Raw genomic sequence first — 16,327 nt, 5'->3', positions numbered from 1 at the left:
AATCTCCCTGTGTTCTATGGTTTCTGGTTAGTCTAATCGGTCTAGTCGTCTTCTGATTCTCCTTCATCATTGTTTCCCTGTTGTTTCTTGTTCTGACAATAACTCTTAAAGCCATTGGACCCTTTCGGTACAGAAAAAATATAAAAAATTCACAGATTTACAAATAACTTACAGGGTTTACAGAAGGTAGTGGTGAAATACTTCTCTTGAAATATTATTCCATGAAATGCTTTACTTTTTGAGAAAACAGTAAAACAATATCAATTCTCGTTAACGAGAATTACGGATTTATTTTAAACACATGTCATGACACGGCGAAACGCGCGGATACAAGGGTGGGTTTTTCCGTTATTTTCTCCTGACTCCGACAACCGATTAAGCCCAAATTTTCACAGGTTTGTTATTTGATATAGAAGTTGTGATACACGAAGTGTGGGCCTTGGACAATACTGTTTACCGAAAGGGTCCAATGGCTTTAAGTACATTGACGAGTTCATAAAAAAAAGTATATATAATAATAATAATAATAATAATAATAACGGCCTTTTTTGTGTGTGTTTGTGCCTTCAGGTCACACTATAAGTCGAGTTCTACATGTTCTGGAGTTGTTGGACAGACACTGTTTTGATCGCTGTGATTCCTGTAACTGCCTCGATTCGTTGTACAACAAAATCTTCAACGCCCCGCAGAACAAAGATGGCTCAGAGGTGGGTGAATTTGTCCTGTTTCCTCTCTGCATTTTTGTTTTGTTTGTTTATTTGTTTGTTGGGGTGTTTGTTTGTTTGTCTTTTGTTTGTTTGAGTGTTAAGATAAGGAAACTCGGCAAAGCTTCCACAGGGGGATGTATTTACCAAGCTGGTAAATGTTTCTGTGTTTAACCTAAACTTAAAGGATCATGATGATGATGATAGTAGAAAACATCCCTTGAAATATTTCTGTCTGAAATGTCATATTTGATGAGAAACAGACTAAACTAATTTCCTGTTTCTCGTGACCTAACTGGCCGATAGATCTAAAACTTCTACACGTTTGTCAGTTTATGTATATGGTGGAATACATAAAGTGCTTACACTGCCAGAAACTGTTTTGTTAGCAAAAACCCAATTCAGTAATGTTCCTTTAAAAGTCTTTTCTGACATTTTGGCACTCTTTTTATTCGTAGTTGCCAATGAGTGATGACCCGATCATCCTCCTGTTGTGTGAATGGGCGGTGTGTTCAGAACGCAACGGTGAACATCGAGCCCTGGTAGTCGCTCAACTCTTAGAAAAACGGGTGATTGATTTGGAGAGCGAGGTAAGAAAGAGAGATAAATGGTTTATTTGCAAGGATCGTGGGTTCGAATCCCACCCAAGTAATATGCCTGTGATATTTTTTCACAAGACTAGGGAGAGTATTGAGTATACAGTACTAACTAACACACATCGGTGTATGGGTAAAAACCAAAATTAATATGGTTGATTTATTATTCAACAATATAAAAAAGACTTAACTATCAGAAAATTTAATTGCGTTTAAATTTATTAGTTAATGGCAGAATCAAAAGCTTGATTACCCCTTGATCGGTTTGATCTGGGGGTCGACTAGTGAAAAAAATCACTTGAAGACAAAATGGGAAGACTTCCAACATAGGGCTGGATAGCTCAGTTGGAAGAGCAACTGCACGTAAACCAGGAGGCTGCAGGCTTAATACCTGCTGTCATAAATATATTTTTTGTTCACCTAAATTGAAAAAGAAATTATAGATAGTTTCAATTTTTTCTTATTTGTGTACGATGATCGCACCCCTGGTTTTGACTTTGCAGCAAAAGGTAGACAGTGAAGAGAAGGAGTCTATGTCGACTGTGTCCCTCCTGCCTGGAGCTACTCCGCTGTTCCAGGGTCTCCTTACACACTTCTTGGACACTCAAGCTCCCGTCTTTGTTGGTAAGTACTCTTTATGTTCGCCAGCCTGTCTCTGTTTTACAGATATTTCCATGGTAAATGTTCCACCAGTCTATCCAACCTTGTTCTTCCTGTCAGGGTGTTTAAGCGTGAGACCAGGCTTTCTGCTTGTTCTCATCCTTATACTGTGGCTGTGCCGAGATGTAGAACAAAGAGCTACTGCAGAAGCTTTTTCCCTCGTACTGCATCTCTTTGGAACTCTTTGTCTGATGCATATTTCCCTTCATCCTATGATCTGCCATCTTTAAAGAGGAACATCAATTCCTACCTTCAGCTCCATTGAGTTTCTGCATTTCTATGTTATCTTCATTGTAGCCCTTTACCTAGAGTGGCTTTTAGCCTTTTTGGGGGGAACTTGCATAAAAAAAAAAAAAAAAATTCAAAGAGCTGATTGTGTGCTAACTGAATGATTCCTATTTCATACTGCTGCTAATACTGTTAGCCCAGTAAAAAACACGCTAACTTCTGGTGCTTACATGTACTTTAAACAAATGAGTGACAAAACAAAGCATTTCCACGACACGGTGTATGTGGAAGCTGGCGAGCTAATTGTCTTGCGAACCTAGGAAATACGTTTACACTTTTAGCCAATCTTTTCTGCTATATTTTAATTTCAGCAGTTGTTTTTTGTTTTTTGTTTTTTTATATATTTTTTTATGCAAGTCGCCTGACACACAAGGCCTGAAGGCCACTTTAAGGTGTGGTCTACAATTTTTTTTTCCAGAGGCCATTGCCACCTACTCCTAGGGCTGAAACAGGGTTACCCTTTTCACAGTCCATACGAATGTAGGCTTGGGTACATGTATCTTCAATTCGAAGCCTAGTTTTATGTAGCAAGTGTCACGACCGGGATCCGAACCCACATCTTGCTGATCAAACAACAGTGCTTGAATCCGGTGCTCTTAACTGCTCGGCCATGACACTGCCATAAAACCCCTAGATGCCGCTTCCCAGGTTGTACCGTAACTTTTGGTGTGATCTCTGGCTGCTCACAGTTAACAATTTACATGGCTTCTGACTGGCATCCCTAAGATATCGACTAATAGAGAGACCGCCAATATACGGCTGGATAGCTCAGTTGGTAGAGCTCCAATATGTCAATCCAGAGGTCATTTGGTTCAAGTCCCACTCCAGTCAATTTTTCATTGTTTAAAACTTACCCAGTCAGTTTCCCTTGTGGTTTATTACTTGATACCAGTACTCTTATACATTTATTCTTTAACGTATTACGCAGACGAGAGCATATCCAGTGAAGACCGGCGGGCCTTCGCCAATCTTGTCCTCCTCTTCAGCGAGTTGATTCGCTGCGACGTCTTCTCCCATGATGCCTACATGTGTACGCTCATTTCGCGCGGGGACCTGACGACAAGCCCCCCTCCTCTAGTCAGTGAACCACCGCCCTCGAGCGAAAGGATGGACATCGATCCTGAGAAACGGACGCCGTCTGAAATCAAAGAAGAGGTAAATTATCGTAAAGCTCCGATTAAAGAATTTTTGAGTTTGGCCACAAAAAATTGGAAAGTACACATCCTTTCAGTGATTGAATGTGTTTACATTGGATTTCTTGGGTCATTAAACTTAATGGATGACCAGTCAATTTGCCTGGGGCATTCAGCAACCACCATTGGTTTGTGCATGGTCCACTGTTTGGAAAAGTAAAAACATGGAGATAACAGGTGTAAGTTGCAAGATGAAAAGGATGTGTCTTTTAGCTTCTTTCTTTAATGGAGAAATCCTGTAATGATAAAATATGATCTTGTTTGAATTAGTGGCTATAGCTACAGCTATGGTTAGATATTTCCCATCATCATGTTTGAAGTATAGGATGTCCATAGCAACTCCCTTAGAAACAGTCGTAGCTGTAGTCACCAATTCGGATCTTGCCCTACATGTATGTTTGTTAGGTCTTCAGGACCCATTTTCATAAAGCTGATGAAGCACACAAATTAACTGAGTATAAAACAGTTATTCTTACCAGAATATGATTACAAGCTTAAACACCATGTAGCATATGTGAATGACATCCTGCTCATCTTTGCTAAGCAACAAAGTACTAATTAAGTGTAAAAAAAGAGCCAGTTTCATTACACACAAATTAAATAACCATGTTTTTTTTTTTCTTCTTTTTTTTTCTTGTTTTTTTTACTTTAATTTTTTCTCATGGATTAATTCATTTTGTTGACTTGATCTCCATAGCCCAAGGACATGGATGACATTGAGATCAAGCAGGAGCCCGAGGAAAAAGATTCCGACGATGACTCCGACGACGAGACCAAACCAAGCGGGATCCAGAAAAAAGAATCCGTCTCCTTCCAAGAGAAGTTCCTAGAAGCCATCCAGTCCAACAAGCTCACCGCTGAGAGGGACTTCTTCGACGACGAGAAAGAGGACCGCAAGAAAGGCTTTCGAGAGAGCTCCACGCCATCCCCGCACCAATCCAAACCCAACAGACACCTCATGTATGCCATGCATTTCCCGATCCCGCAGGACGAGATGTCCGCTCACGAGTGCAACCAGCGTCTGGTGCTCCTGTACGGCTTCGGGAAAGCCCGCGACGAGGCCCGGCATACCGTCAAACGTATCCAGCGAGAGACCCTCCGGGCTCTCGGAAGCAAGAAGGAGACCCCAGGTAAGAGCGACAGCAAAACAAAGCACATCAAAACAGAGGGACAACAGCCTGTAAATCTGGAACAAGTTGTCGAACGATACAGGACGTTGTCGTATTTCGACCAGCACATGGTCACAGCCGCATGCGCGTCGCACGTCCTGGAACAGATCCAAAGCTGCTCGCAGGGTTCGTTGGAGAATCTCCCGTTAGTGGAGCAGATAACGCTGGTGTTTGAGCTCATGGAGAGCGCCCTCAACATTCACGGTCTGTTGGACTTCTCGGTGCAGTTGTTGAACTACATGAGTATTGTGGAGATGGAGTTGACGCAGAAGTCGTCGCCTCTGGCTGGGAACTATACTCCTAATCTCTGCCTGTCGATTGTGGCGGTTTTAAGGAGATACCAGGCGTGTTTACTCGTGTCTCAGGAACAAACAGCCACCGTCTTTGAGCTGTAAGTTTATTCTTTTACTCTAAATATTCTAAATATTCTATATATTTTATTTATTTTGTTACATATCCAACAGCAAAATGAGCGCCAATAACAGAATGTGTAGGAAACCGAGAAGAACTTTTTCTCTTTTACATGTGGGAGGAAAACCCCAATGGGGAAAACCCTTGCAATCAGGTAGAGACTGAAAACCCAATCCACACGCAAGGCTTTGCAAAACTTGTTTCAAGTATTTGTAATTTTAGGCTTTGATTATTTTTTACTTTTAGGTATTTACGGACTTGTCCTTTGGCTTACCATTTGCTGTTTTTACCTGTGAAAGGCCTTTGAGACACTCGCATATGGAAATAAAATTATTATTAATCAAGTTTCTTATCCTTTTGTTTTTCAGGCTTTGCGGTGTAGTGAAGCATGTGACTAACGTCACAGTGTGTTCATCGGCAGAGCGATGCATCTTGGCTTATCTATACGACCTCTACACATCTTGCAGCCATCTCAAGGTAATAATAATTTATTCATTTATTCATGTATTTTATGCACAAGTTTCATAAAAGTATGTACAGATACGCATTACAGGTATTCACAACATCATCTTAATTTCTTTTACATACAAAGTTAATGGCCTGACGTTTCATCCCCAGCAGGGTCCTTCTCAAAGACATATTTTTTCCATTTAAAGGGTTTTGGTAATTTTTTGTACGACAAAACAAAACAATGTCCACAGATTTACATTAAACTGACATGGTTTGAAGATAATGATGGTAGAAAGCTTCCTTTAAAATATTACTTGCTGAAGTGCTGAAATTTTTTTGTAAATGAGAAAAACAATGTCACAAACATAATGTTTGTCTCGGGAGACGAAATTTATTTAGCATGTTCAACGGGTTAACAATTTACTCTTTCCCACAGGCCAAGTTTTCGGATATGTTCAGCAGTGTGGCCTCTAAGGTGAAGCAGACGCTGTATACCAGCATCCACCCATCGGAGTCCAACCTGATGTGGAATCCAAAGTTTATGCAGGAGTACATTCTAAACTCAAGGTAATTTGGCTTGAACAGAATCATGTTTTCAGGGGTTAAACTTTCTTAACTGAATGTCCAAAAGCTAAAGCCGTGTTCCCATTCGTTTTGTTGTTGTTAAAGCCATTGGAGCCGGTCACCCCGGTCTGCCCCGGTCTGCGTTCGAATAGCTTTGACGGGGCTCACCCGGGTAAGCCCCCAGTGCCCTGCTTGTGGAGTGGGTCACTTGGGGGTGACTTGACTTGGCATGCCGTCACCACGAGAGGGGGAGTGTGATTGTTCCATTAGCTCTTGTCAGGGACTCACCCAAGTGAGCACTGCGGGGTAGACCCAGGGAACGAACGCACACAATACATCTAATATCATACTGCTCTATACCCTCTGATTATTAATGTCCTGGTGCACCCCATTTTTCCCCGAAATATTTCTCAAACTTATTTGTTGTTCTTCCTGCAGGGGTAGACAGTTTCATCACAGTCCGTTGGGGAAACAGCTCAACGAGAGCCCAACAGACAGATACAGCTTTGTGTGTAACGTCTTGCTCAGTATATGCTGCCCTACAGATGCACAAATGTAAGTAATACCAAGAAAAATTATATAGGGTTCCAACTGCCTCTAGCTACCGGGAAATCTCGGTGGCCTAGTTGGTTAGATGCTGCTCAAGAACTGTAAAGGTCTTGTATCGAATCGCACCCGAGTAATATGCCTTTGATATTTGTTCACAGAGCTTGGGAAAGCACTGAGTATACAGTGCTTACACACATCAGTGTTTATGGTTAAAACCAAAATTAATGATAACGATAATGATTTGGGAGGTTAATCATTCTTACTCGCAACTTAGAAACTGAAGTTACAATTTTGTCAGCCACATCAACCCATATCTAATAATAAAACGAGAAATTTTTATGGGCGTATATATGCGCAATACAAAACATAAAACAATGAACTAAGCATGCTAAAAAGCAGTAATTGAAGAAGAAAGCTTCAAGCAAATGAGTCTTTAAAAGTCCCTTGAAAATCTGATTTGCACAAAAATTTACAAAACGAACAAATTGTAGCCACTGAGCTACACCTGTGCGATGTACGCGCACGGATGTCACAAAGTTGATGATTGGCATGTCTGACAATCTGTTTGTCTCCCTCTATAGGCTGAACGATCTGTCCATCATGTGCGCTGAGCTGACGTCATGTTGTAGCGCCCTCAGCTCAGAGTGGCTGGGAGTTCTAAAAGCGTTGTGTTGCTCCTCGAACCCTAGCTGTGGATTCAATGACATTCTCTGTCAAGTAGATGTAAGTTTCCTTTTTCGGTCAAGTCGTCCGTTTCTTTTAGATATGTCTTCAGGCTTAAAGGCACTGGACACTTTTGGTTAAGCCTAGGTGCGTTTACGATTGTGTTGTAAAACCTTTTGATTTAAAAAAATACTTCAGATCTGAAGGCTTTTATCAGGCATCTGAAAGCTCACAAATTTGTGCAACATGGGTGCTTTTTCATTCATTGTTTACTTGCAACCAATGGGAGACTTTCCACTGCTAGGTGGCAGCAGACTTACCGGGTAAATTTCCATTGTTTACGTAGTTCTGAACATGCGCATAATTTTGAGAACAATGGATTTACCCGGTAAGTCTGCTACCCTCTATCGTCCCAGAAAGTCTCCCATTGAGCCCAATTTTCAGAGATTCGAACAATTACAAAGGGGAAAAAGTGGGGGGGGGGGTAAGTATCTTCCTCTTAACCCAGACTGTCTGCCTAGTCCAAATACTCAAACTTATGATTCCATCTGGGCCCAATTTCTAAGAGCTGCGCAGGCAGAAAACTGCTTACAATGTTCTGCTAAGCAAAAGAAGGCAGTGTACCAGTCACAGAGTGTGATTGTTTATTATTTTGGCTGTTAAATGTATTTCCAGTAAGCGTTATTTTATTGTGCAAAGCTACTTTTTCAATGCACAGAGCTGCTAAAGCACAAAAAGTAGCTAAGCATAAGAACAATTATGCTCACCAGAATAACGTTACCAGCCAAACTACCAGGTCACAAGTACATTTTGTAACTGGTATCCTGCTCATTTCTGCTTAGCAGAAAATTGTTAAGCAATATTTGCTGCTTAAGCAGCTCAATGAAATTTGGCACAGGTCTTAATCCCTGACTCCTTCTTCCCGATAGGTGAATGATCTCTCCATCCATGACTCGGTAGCAGTCTTTGCAGCCATATTGATAGCCAGACATTGCTTTGCATTGGAGGATGTCGTTGAGCATGTTGCGCTGACGTCGTTGCTCGTCGCAACTCCATCGCTAACAGGTGAGTTTTTATTGAGATTTATAAATCCTTCCATTTTGGGGATCTTAAGTCCGTTACTTGACACAAAGTTTGCCAAAGCTCCGCTCAGTTTTGTGTGTTTTTTTTATACAGTGAACTGGCGTTTGACATTACTGGTCACTTTGCGTTTGTATTTTAAGTACAAGAGTGTCAGACTGATGTGCTGGGCTCTCATAAAGTTACTAACGATTATAGACATTATATTTCTGCTGAGCAGTACAACCGGCTCTTCTCGAAGCCACCACTACTTTTAAAGAGATTTTGACATCGTGTCACCGCAAACCTTACTTACTTTTTTAATTTCCTGACAAAAAACCTGGAATTTTTCACAAATCTTTTTCAGCTGGTACTCAGATGGAATCGGATGCAGAGCCCGGAGCCAGACTCATGTGTCGTCTTTTATTACGCCTTCTCTCCACGGGTCCGTTGCCAGGCCAGTCTGATCGGAACGGCTACTTTGTCAAATCGTCTTGTGACCAGCATCTTCTTGCCGCTGCCCATCGGAGTATCAGCGTGGAGGCGCTGGTTGGCGTCCTTAAGGCCATTCTGTTGTTGGGTGAGTCACTCGCTAAGTTTTATTTTAATTATTATGATTTTTGGGGTTGAACAAAGAATTGATTAGAGTGGGATTTGAACCAACGATCTCCGGATTAACGTGCCGGCGCTCTACCAACTTAGCTATCTAGCCCTATGTTGGCGGTGTCCCTATTTTGTCAATACCTTTGTTCGGGGGTGCCAGTCAGAAGCCATACAACCTTTAACTGCCGTGTAGCCAGGGATCACACCACAACTACAACCTGGGAAGCGGCAGCCACCTGGGAAGGAGATGCAACTTTTTGTTTCAGATATCAATATAAACCACAAGGGAAACTGACTGGGTAAATTGTTAAATGATTTTTGATTTTGGTTAATTATTATGATCCAATAAAACACAGTAGTTGATATTGAATGGTCATATATTATGAGAGTTAATGAACTACAGAGCTTGTCCCCCCAGGAGTGTCGATGAGCAAATTTGAAAACTCCCTTATCATGGAAACTTTTTGCACTTTTGAAGACACACCTAAAATACATTACAGACTCACTTGATCTCAGCATGCCCAACCGAAGTAGCCTCCACTCGGTGCTTTACTTTTAGGTAGTTGTCCATACAAAATCTTGAAATCTTAAAGACTAGAATAAAATATTGAAGAAGAATCTTTTGTTTTCTCTTTCTAAAGGTGAGGCCAGTGTTGGCGGTGGGTCCAGCGGGAACTACGACGACTTCACAGATGACCCCAAATCCTCTGGGTCCATCGAGACGGCGAGCCTCAGCGATTACGCCAAGTTCACCCTCAAGACAATCTGCAGTCAGAGTTGGGTACGGGAAATATTCCTGAAGGATCCGGACCGACTTTGGACCCAGGAGGTGCTGCTCGACCAAGTGCTGTCGCATAAACAGGTAAAATTACACCTGTTTCAAAGCCGAACCAAATAGATTAGGAGCGACTCGAGGCGAACTTAACATGACATTTACACTGGCTCAGCTCATGGCAAGATAGCTCCAGACTCTTTCCGAACGAGTGGAACAGTCGATCGTTTGACTTCTAGCCTGTTCAGTCATGCCTAACTGTTTAACTATTTCTAAATGAAGCGCCTCTGGTGCGCCTGTCTGAAACAGATGTTAGTGACGAGAAATGTCCTTAAACAATTTCTTGCCAGAAGTGAAGTGGCCACTGATCGCTGAAAATGAAATTCCTGTAATCCAAATTATGCGTTAAAAGGTAATTTGAGTAATTTTCTTCATTGCAAACAAATATTTAATGTCCTGATTTAAACTACTGAACTATTTTGCATTTATATCGAAGGTAATTTTGGTTGGTGAAAAAAGAATTAGCTATATTCAAATTTTGATTTGTTCTCAAGGCTCACTATCTTGTCCAATTGATCTGCTACCCGAGTGGTGTCTCGACGGTGACCGACAGCAACTATGAGAATGAGCAGAAACATGCCATCACTAGGATCCTACGGGTAAGTTTTAAAATAATAATAATAATACACATCACAACATTTATTAGGCGCTTAATACTGTTGTTTCTTAGCTCACATTCAGTATTTTCCTGCAATGTATGTGGGACTACGTTTGAAACATGAGACCTACTCCTTTTACATAGCACCATGTAATTGTTTACAAGGTGCTGCAAATCAAACCAGGAACACCGAAGCGAACCCTTTCTCTTTTAGCTTAGTGCACTGGGTTCTTTACGTCCCATTCGGAGGACAAAGCATCAAAGAGTCTTGAGGTGTCCCGACTGGCACTCGAGCACACACTCTGCTAATCAGAAACACCAGAGTCTTGAGTCCGGTGCTCTTGACCGCTAGGCACAATCTTTGAATAAGAAATCGACCTTTTTCTCTCGATCTCAGAATCTGGACCAGTGGACACTCCGAGTCTCCTGGTTGGAGCTGCAGCTCATGCTGAAGCAGTGCGCCAACTCCGAGATGAATTCTCTCCTGGATAACATCGCCAAGGCAACCATCGAAGTGTTCCAGCAACAGCAGGGCGACGACGGATCGACCTCGAAGGGAGCCCTTATTGGCCAGAATGGACAGAGGAAATCACTGCAACAGCATAAGTACGTAGCGATGTTTTTTTTATTTTTAATGAGATGTGGTTGAGGGTCCAATTTCACAGAGGTTCTTTTAGGCAGAACATGTTGCAATAACAGGTTTCTGCTTAGCAGAAATGAGCACGATACCATGGCCCAATTTCATAGAGCTGCTTAAGCAAAAAAACTTGCTTAAGCAGAAGCATCCTAGCTTAGGAAAATGAGAGTACCGGCCAAGACTCAACTCAATTGTTATGCTAAGTAAACAACAGCTACATTGTAAATACCAGTCACAAGCAATATATATGGTATGACATTTGGCCAGTAACATGTGTAAAATAAGCAAGCTATTTTCGTGCTTAAGCAAATTGTTTGCTTAAGCAGCTCTATGAAATTGGCCCCAGATGGTAGTGATATGTTAGTAACCTTATTCTTAATTTTGTTGTGCTAAGCTACTTTTTGTGCTTAAGCAGCTCTGTGAAAAAAAATAATAATAATAAGAATAATTTATAATATAAAATGATATTCGTCTTTTGTTCCATCTAAAGGTCGGAGCTAGAGAGGTGTGGGATCTGGCTCGTGGCTCCGCTGATCTCCAAACTGTCCAGTCAAGTCCAGGGTCGTGTACTCCGAGCCGCCGGCAACGTCCTCGAGAGCGTTGGGCAGACGTGGTCCAAGTCCAGCAAAGATAAAGACAAACAGAAGACGTGAGTTTACCAATCTTGAACAGTAATTCTTTATTAGTATTGTATTTGATTTGACAGTAGAGTCCAGCATTCACCAGAAGACGGTCGGAGCACACTGAATGAAATGTTGCGCAGTACGAACCGGGTCTTTTCAGAGCCACCACTACTCACAAAAGAGATTTTTAAATGGTTTCACCGCAAACCTTACTTACTTAGTATTTGATTTGCACAAAGATGAGTAGACACCTGAAGTTACAGCGATTCGTGGCCACTGTTGAAACAGTGCCACTTTATGTATGCGAAGCATGGTCATTAAAGGGTCTATGTACTTTTTGTCGGACAACAAACACAATGTCCACAGATTTACACTTAACTTTCACAGTTTGAAGATAATGATGGTAGAAAGCTTCCCTGAAAAGTTTACTTGCTGAGGTGCTGTAGTTTTTGAAGAATGAGTAAAACATTGTCATGAAAATAATTTTCGTCTCACTGATCATGAGACGAAAATTATTTTAGCATTTGAAAACATATTTTCATGACATTGTTTTACTCATTTCTCAAAAAGTACAGCTCAGCAACTAATATTTTAAGGTACGCTTTCTACAATCATTATCTTCAAACGGTGTAAGTTTAATGTAAATCTGTGGGCAGTGTGTTTTGTGTTACAAAAAGTACCCAAATCCTTTACAAGTTCTAGAAAAACAACTCCATGGTTGCTACACAAGAATGTTACACTCAAGTTATGCCTAAGTGCTTGTGGTTCAATCTTCCAGGATGAAAGCCTACGGAGTTTTATAGTTGCAGCCCCCCACCTACATGTACCTATGGAACAACTTCTCAATAAATCTTAGGACCCAACCCAACCGCGGAACTTACTTTTTCAATCAGGCATATCATCAACTCTGCCAAAGAATATTATTTGCCCAATGACCAACTGACCAAGGCACTAAGCTCATTTAGATGTTATTTTAAAATGAACTATAACTATAAAAATTAATTATTATTTTTAATATTATAATTATAGCGCAGGGAGTATTTTTCTAGATACCAGTGCTATACAAACCTTGTTATTGTTATTAATATATTGTTACTACCGTAACTTATTCTCTCCATCAGTCAAATGTCCCTGGTCAGCCACCAGCCTCTGTTGTCCTTAGTCCTGACGTGTCTTAAGGGTCAAGATGAACAGAGAGAAGGTCTCCTTACATCTCTCCAGACGCAGCTCACGCAGTTCCTGCAATCTCCTAAAGATGTAAGTCCATTTTCTTTTTATCATTCGTTGGGAATCTAAAGAAGCATGTACAGACGAAGTATTCAGTGTTCAGTATTCAGCCTCGCTACAATGGGCAGCCCTGTGTTGGGTGCGTTCGATTAGCTTCCCCGGGTTGACCCCCAATCTGCCCCCGGACATTCGAATAGCTTTCATTCCGTGGGCTCACCCGGGTCATCCCAAGTGGAGTGGGTCACTTGGGGCTGGCTCGAGGTGCATGACGTCACCAGGAGTGGGCGAGTGTGATCGTTTGATTAGCTCTTGTCAGGGGCTCATCCAAATGAGCACTGCGGGGTCGACACAGGGAAGCTAATCGAACATACCCATTGATACCTCTCGTCATTTGAATGGTTTCCAGAAACTGTTTGCCTTGAGTGCTGTGTTCATGTATTTTTCACGATATTGTAGAAAAAGTTTCAGAAGGATAAAATTGAAATTATGCCTCTTCTCTACGATGAATTTTAAATTGTGAGGTCTTTTGTAATTTTAAACTGTTTTTATGTCTTTGTGTTTCAGGATCGCTGGGAGGATGAGCAGAGTCGACGTATGATGCATGAAGCTTTGCAGCTCAGACTCAGTCTGGTCAGTAATATTCATGACCTTCTCATGTCGCAATATTTTGACTTTTTTTTTTGCCAATTCCCTTCTCACCCCCCCCCCCCCCCCCCCCCCCAAAAAAAAAGAAGAAGTAAAAGAGAAAAAGGGAGCACTAACGTTAACATACCACAAAGGAAACCCCAAGCAAAAACTTTGTGGCAAGTCATGGGCAAGAGGTCTAGTTCACTGGGCGTGAGATCTGGCTTTGTCACCAGCAGAGTGTGGGTTCAAATCATGGTCATGATGTTTGTGCCCTTGAGCAAGGCACTTTACGTATTTTCTTTGTAAGAAGTTGGGGAGGTAGTACCGCTCTACCAGCCAGGCTCACAGTGGACGTGTCTATACATGTACCTACGAACTGTGAAGGGGGTAAACTCAATTTCAGCTCCAGAGAAGTAGGTGGCAAAGTGCCCCTGGTGGCATTTTGTTTTTGGTTGACAGCAAAAATCAGTTGAAGTGGCTGACTGTGGCCTTGTGAGGTTTGGCGATATTTTATTTAAAAAAAAAAAAATTGGGTTAAATACACAGAACTCAGAAATAAACTCTGCAGAAAATATATTATGCAATCAGAAATATTCATCATAAGTTTAAATCTTGTAGTTCATGTCAAAAACTATTCTTGTATGACAGGTTGGTAATATGTTTGACACCATCCTACGCAGCCAGCAATGGACAACAGAATTTGCTCTTCTTCTGCTTCAGCTAATTACAACAGGAACTGTAGACACTCACTCAAACAGGTAAATTTATGATCTGTCATGTATCAGTATAAAAAACAAATGCAAGGAATATTGTTTGGTTTTCTCCACACACAATAAAAAAATAAAAAATAGTCCAGCTGGTTAATTTTTAAAAATGTGTTGTCAGCCATTCAAAAAAAAAAATGTAAATAAAAAAAACCTCCTCCTTTTTTTTTAAAGGCAGGGCGCTTAACATGTTTTTCATTTTTGGGGGACCACAATAATAGAATGTTTTTGACCATGGTAATTTTTTGCACCTGCAGCGAACTCTTCACAACGGTCCTGGATATGCTGTCAGTGCTCATCAACAGCACCCTCTCCGGCGACTGCAGCGAGGGCGAGAAAGGCAGAGAACACCAGACTCTCATCAAAAAACTCAAGAAGGAACTCGGTGACAAACACTCGTACGATATCGACAGGGTCAGACAGCTTCTCCCGGTGCCCAAGAAAACGTGTGATGTGGTGACCGTGGAACCCATGGGGAGTCTTATCGACACCAAAGGGAATAAGATTGCTGGATTTGATTCTATCGATAAGAAACAGGTGAGTGTTCAGATAGGGTCTGAATTCCCGTGGTCCAGCTTACCTGACCAACCTACTGACCTTTCATAAAATAACTTGTAACTTGCGCCCCAGTTAACTTCGGACTGATTAGGTCCCAATACTTACCGCCGAATGCTGCTTACTGTGCAAGCGCTGAGTGTCTGCGCTAGCTGTATAAGCCAAGAATGCCTAGTAACGTAGAGTACGCACCCATCTTTTTTTTTTAACTTCTGTTTTCCCATTGTTTAAGAAGTACTTGAAGATGGTGTGTAAACCTTTGTTCGATGTGTTGTCCTTGAAGTTGATTAGATTTAAATTCCCGTGGTCCAGCTTACCTGACCAACCTACTGACCTTTCATAAAATAACTTGTAACTTGCGCCCCAGTTAACTTCGGACTGATTAGGTCCCAATACTTACCGCCGAATGCTGCTTACTGTGCAAGCGCTGAGTGTCTGCGCTAGCTGTATAAGCCAAGAATGCCTAGTAACGTAGAGTACGCACCCATCTTTTTTTTTTAACTTCTGTTTTCCCATTGTTTAAGAAGTACTTGAAGATGGTGTGTAAACCTTTGTTCGATGTGTTGTCCTTGAAGTTGATTAGATTTAAAAAAAATTGTCTTCAAGAATGATTTATTTTATTTTAATAAATCATTTCAAATGAAGTCAAATTATATGCGTCTTTTTCTCACCAGGGTCTCCAAGTTGCCTCCAAGCAGAAGATCAACCCCTGGGATACCTTAGAGGCCTTCAAGAACCCCGCCCCGCTCTCTTGGTCCTTCTTCGGAGCGGTCCGCATGGAGCGCAAACCCCTCAAGTACCAGGAGCAGTTCCGCCTGACGCACTACCACACCCACACCCGGGAGAAACCGGACGACTACTACTTCCAGCCACCTCAACTGCCTCCGGATGAGGAGGAGCCTCCGCAGCCAATCAGCCACAACGAAGTGGAGAAGGTTACCATGGAATCCGGGAACAGTCTATCGGAGAGCAGCAAGGGAGACGGGAGCAGCGGGGGTCAAGGGGAGACGACAATCAACACGACGACGAGCAAGAAGAGGAAGAGGGCACCACGGAAGAAGACGCCCACGCCTAGTCAGCAAATTAGGGAGGTTAGAAGTTGTCCTGGCATTTATTTTACACTAACAGAATATTTATTGGATTTGAAGCATTGCATGGTGAGGTATCAATATATATTTGGTTTGTGGTAACACCATGTGTGTATCTACTTGCCAGGTTTGTTCTTTTGGGAATAGGTCTCGCTTTATATTCTACTTCCACGGAGTAGATTTTCTGAATCGAGGAGACCTCTCAGTTCTGAAAAGAACTGTTTTGCTTTGTAACTACTACCTCTGCGGAATGTAGAAAATTGGCCGGGACTACTACTTTAGCTTAAAATGGATCGTTATTAACTTCACTACCGCGGAGTGAGTTCTTCATAGGTCTCTGAGACTTCTAAAACTTACTTAAGAAAAAATGGCTCCATAAGTAAAACCACCCTACATCTCAGTACTTCATCATAAGTAGCATGATATTTGTGTACAAAACAGTATACATGTATTTTCAAGTAAATTTT

At 41.6% G+C, this 16,327-nt stretch overlaps 1 protein-coding gene across 3 annotated transcripts in view; it reads left to right on the top strand.

Annotated features, from left to right (window-relative positions):
- Window positions 1-16,327, top strand: part of LOC117298398 (mediator of RNA polymerase II transcription subunit 12-like protein) — a 45,994-nt gene that overhangs the window by 13,337 nt on the left and 16,330 nt on the right. For all 3 annotated transcript variants that reach the window (XM_033781649.1, XM_033781648.1, XM_033781647.1), the window contains 20 exons: window positions 571-707; window positions 1,163-1,294; window positions 1,804-1,924; window positions 3,177-3,403; window positions 4,139-5,001; window positions 5,390-5,498; window positions 5,908-6,038; window positions 6,474-6,590; window positions 7,166-7,307; window positions 8,177-8,312; window positions 8,674-8,886; window positions 9,551-9,771; window positions 10,236-10,340; window positions 10,737-10,945; window positions 11,467-11,625; window positions 12,721-12,856; window positions 13,391-13,456; window positions 14,102-14,211; window positions 14,475-14,754; window positions 15,447-15,863. In XM_033781649.1, coding sequence (XP_033637540.1) covers window positions 571-707; window positions 1,163-1,294; window positions 1,804-1,924; window positions 3,177-3,403; window positions 4,139-5,001; window positions 5,390-5,498; window positions 5,908-6,038; window positions 6,474-6,590; window positions 7,166-7,307; window positions 8,177-8,312; window positions 8,674-8,886; window positions 9,551-9,771; window positions 10,236-10,340; window positions 10,737-10,945; window positions 11,467-11,625; window positions 12,721-12,856; window positions 13,391-13,456; window positions 14,102-14,211; window positions 14,475-14,754; window positions 15,447-15,863 — 4,031 coding nt within the window. The remainder of the gene's footprint in view (window positions 1-570; window positions 708-1,162; window positions 1,295-1,803; window positions 1,925-3,176; window positions 3,404-4,138; window positions 5,002-5,389; window positions 5,499-5,907; window positions 6,039-6,473; window positions 6,591-7,165; window positions 7,308-8,176; window positions 8,313-8,673; window positions 8,887-9,550; window positions 9,772-10,235; window positions 10,341-10,736; window positions 10,946-11,466; window positions 11,626-12,720; window positions 12,857-13,390; window positions 13,457-14,101; window positions 14,212-14,474; window positions 14,755-15,446; window positions 15,864-16,327) is intronic.

Source organism: Asterias rubens, chromosome 13, assembly GCF_902459465.1.
Source record: "Asterias rubens chromosome 13, eAstRub1.3, whole genome shotgun sequence".
NCBI classification, from domain to species: Eukaryota; Metazoa; Echinodermata; class Asteroidea; order Forcipulatida; family Asteriidae; genus Asterias; species Asterias rubens.
This window is presented reverse-complemented; position numbering and strand designations above follow the sequence as displayed.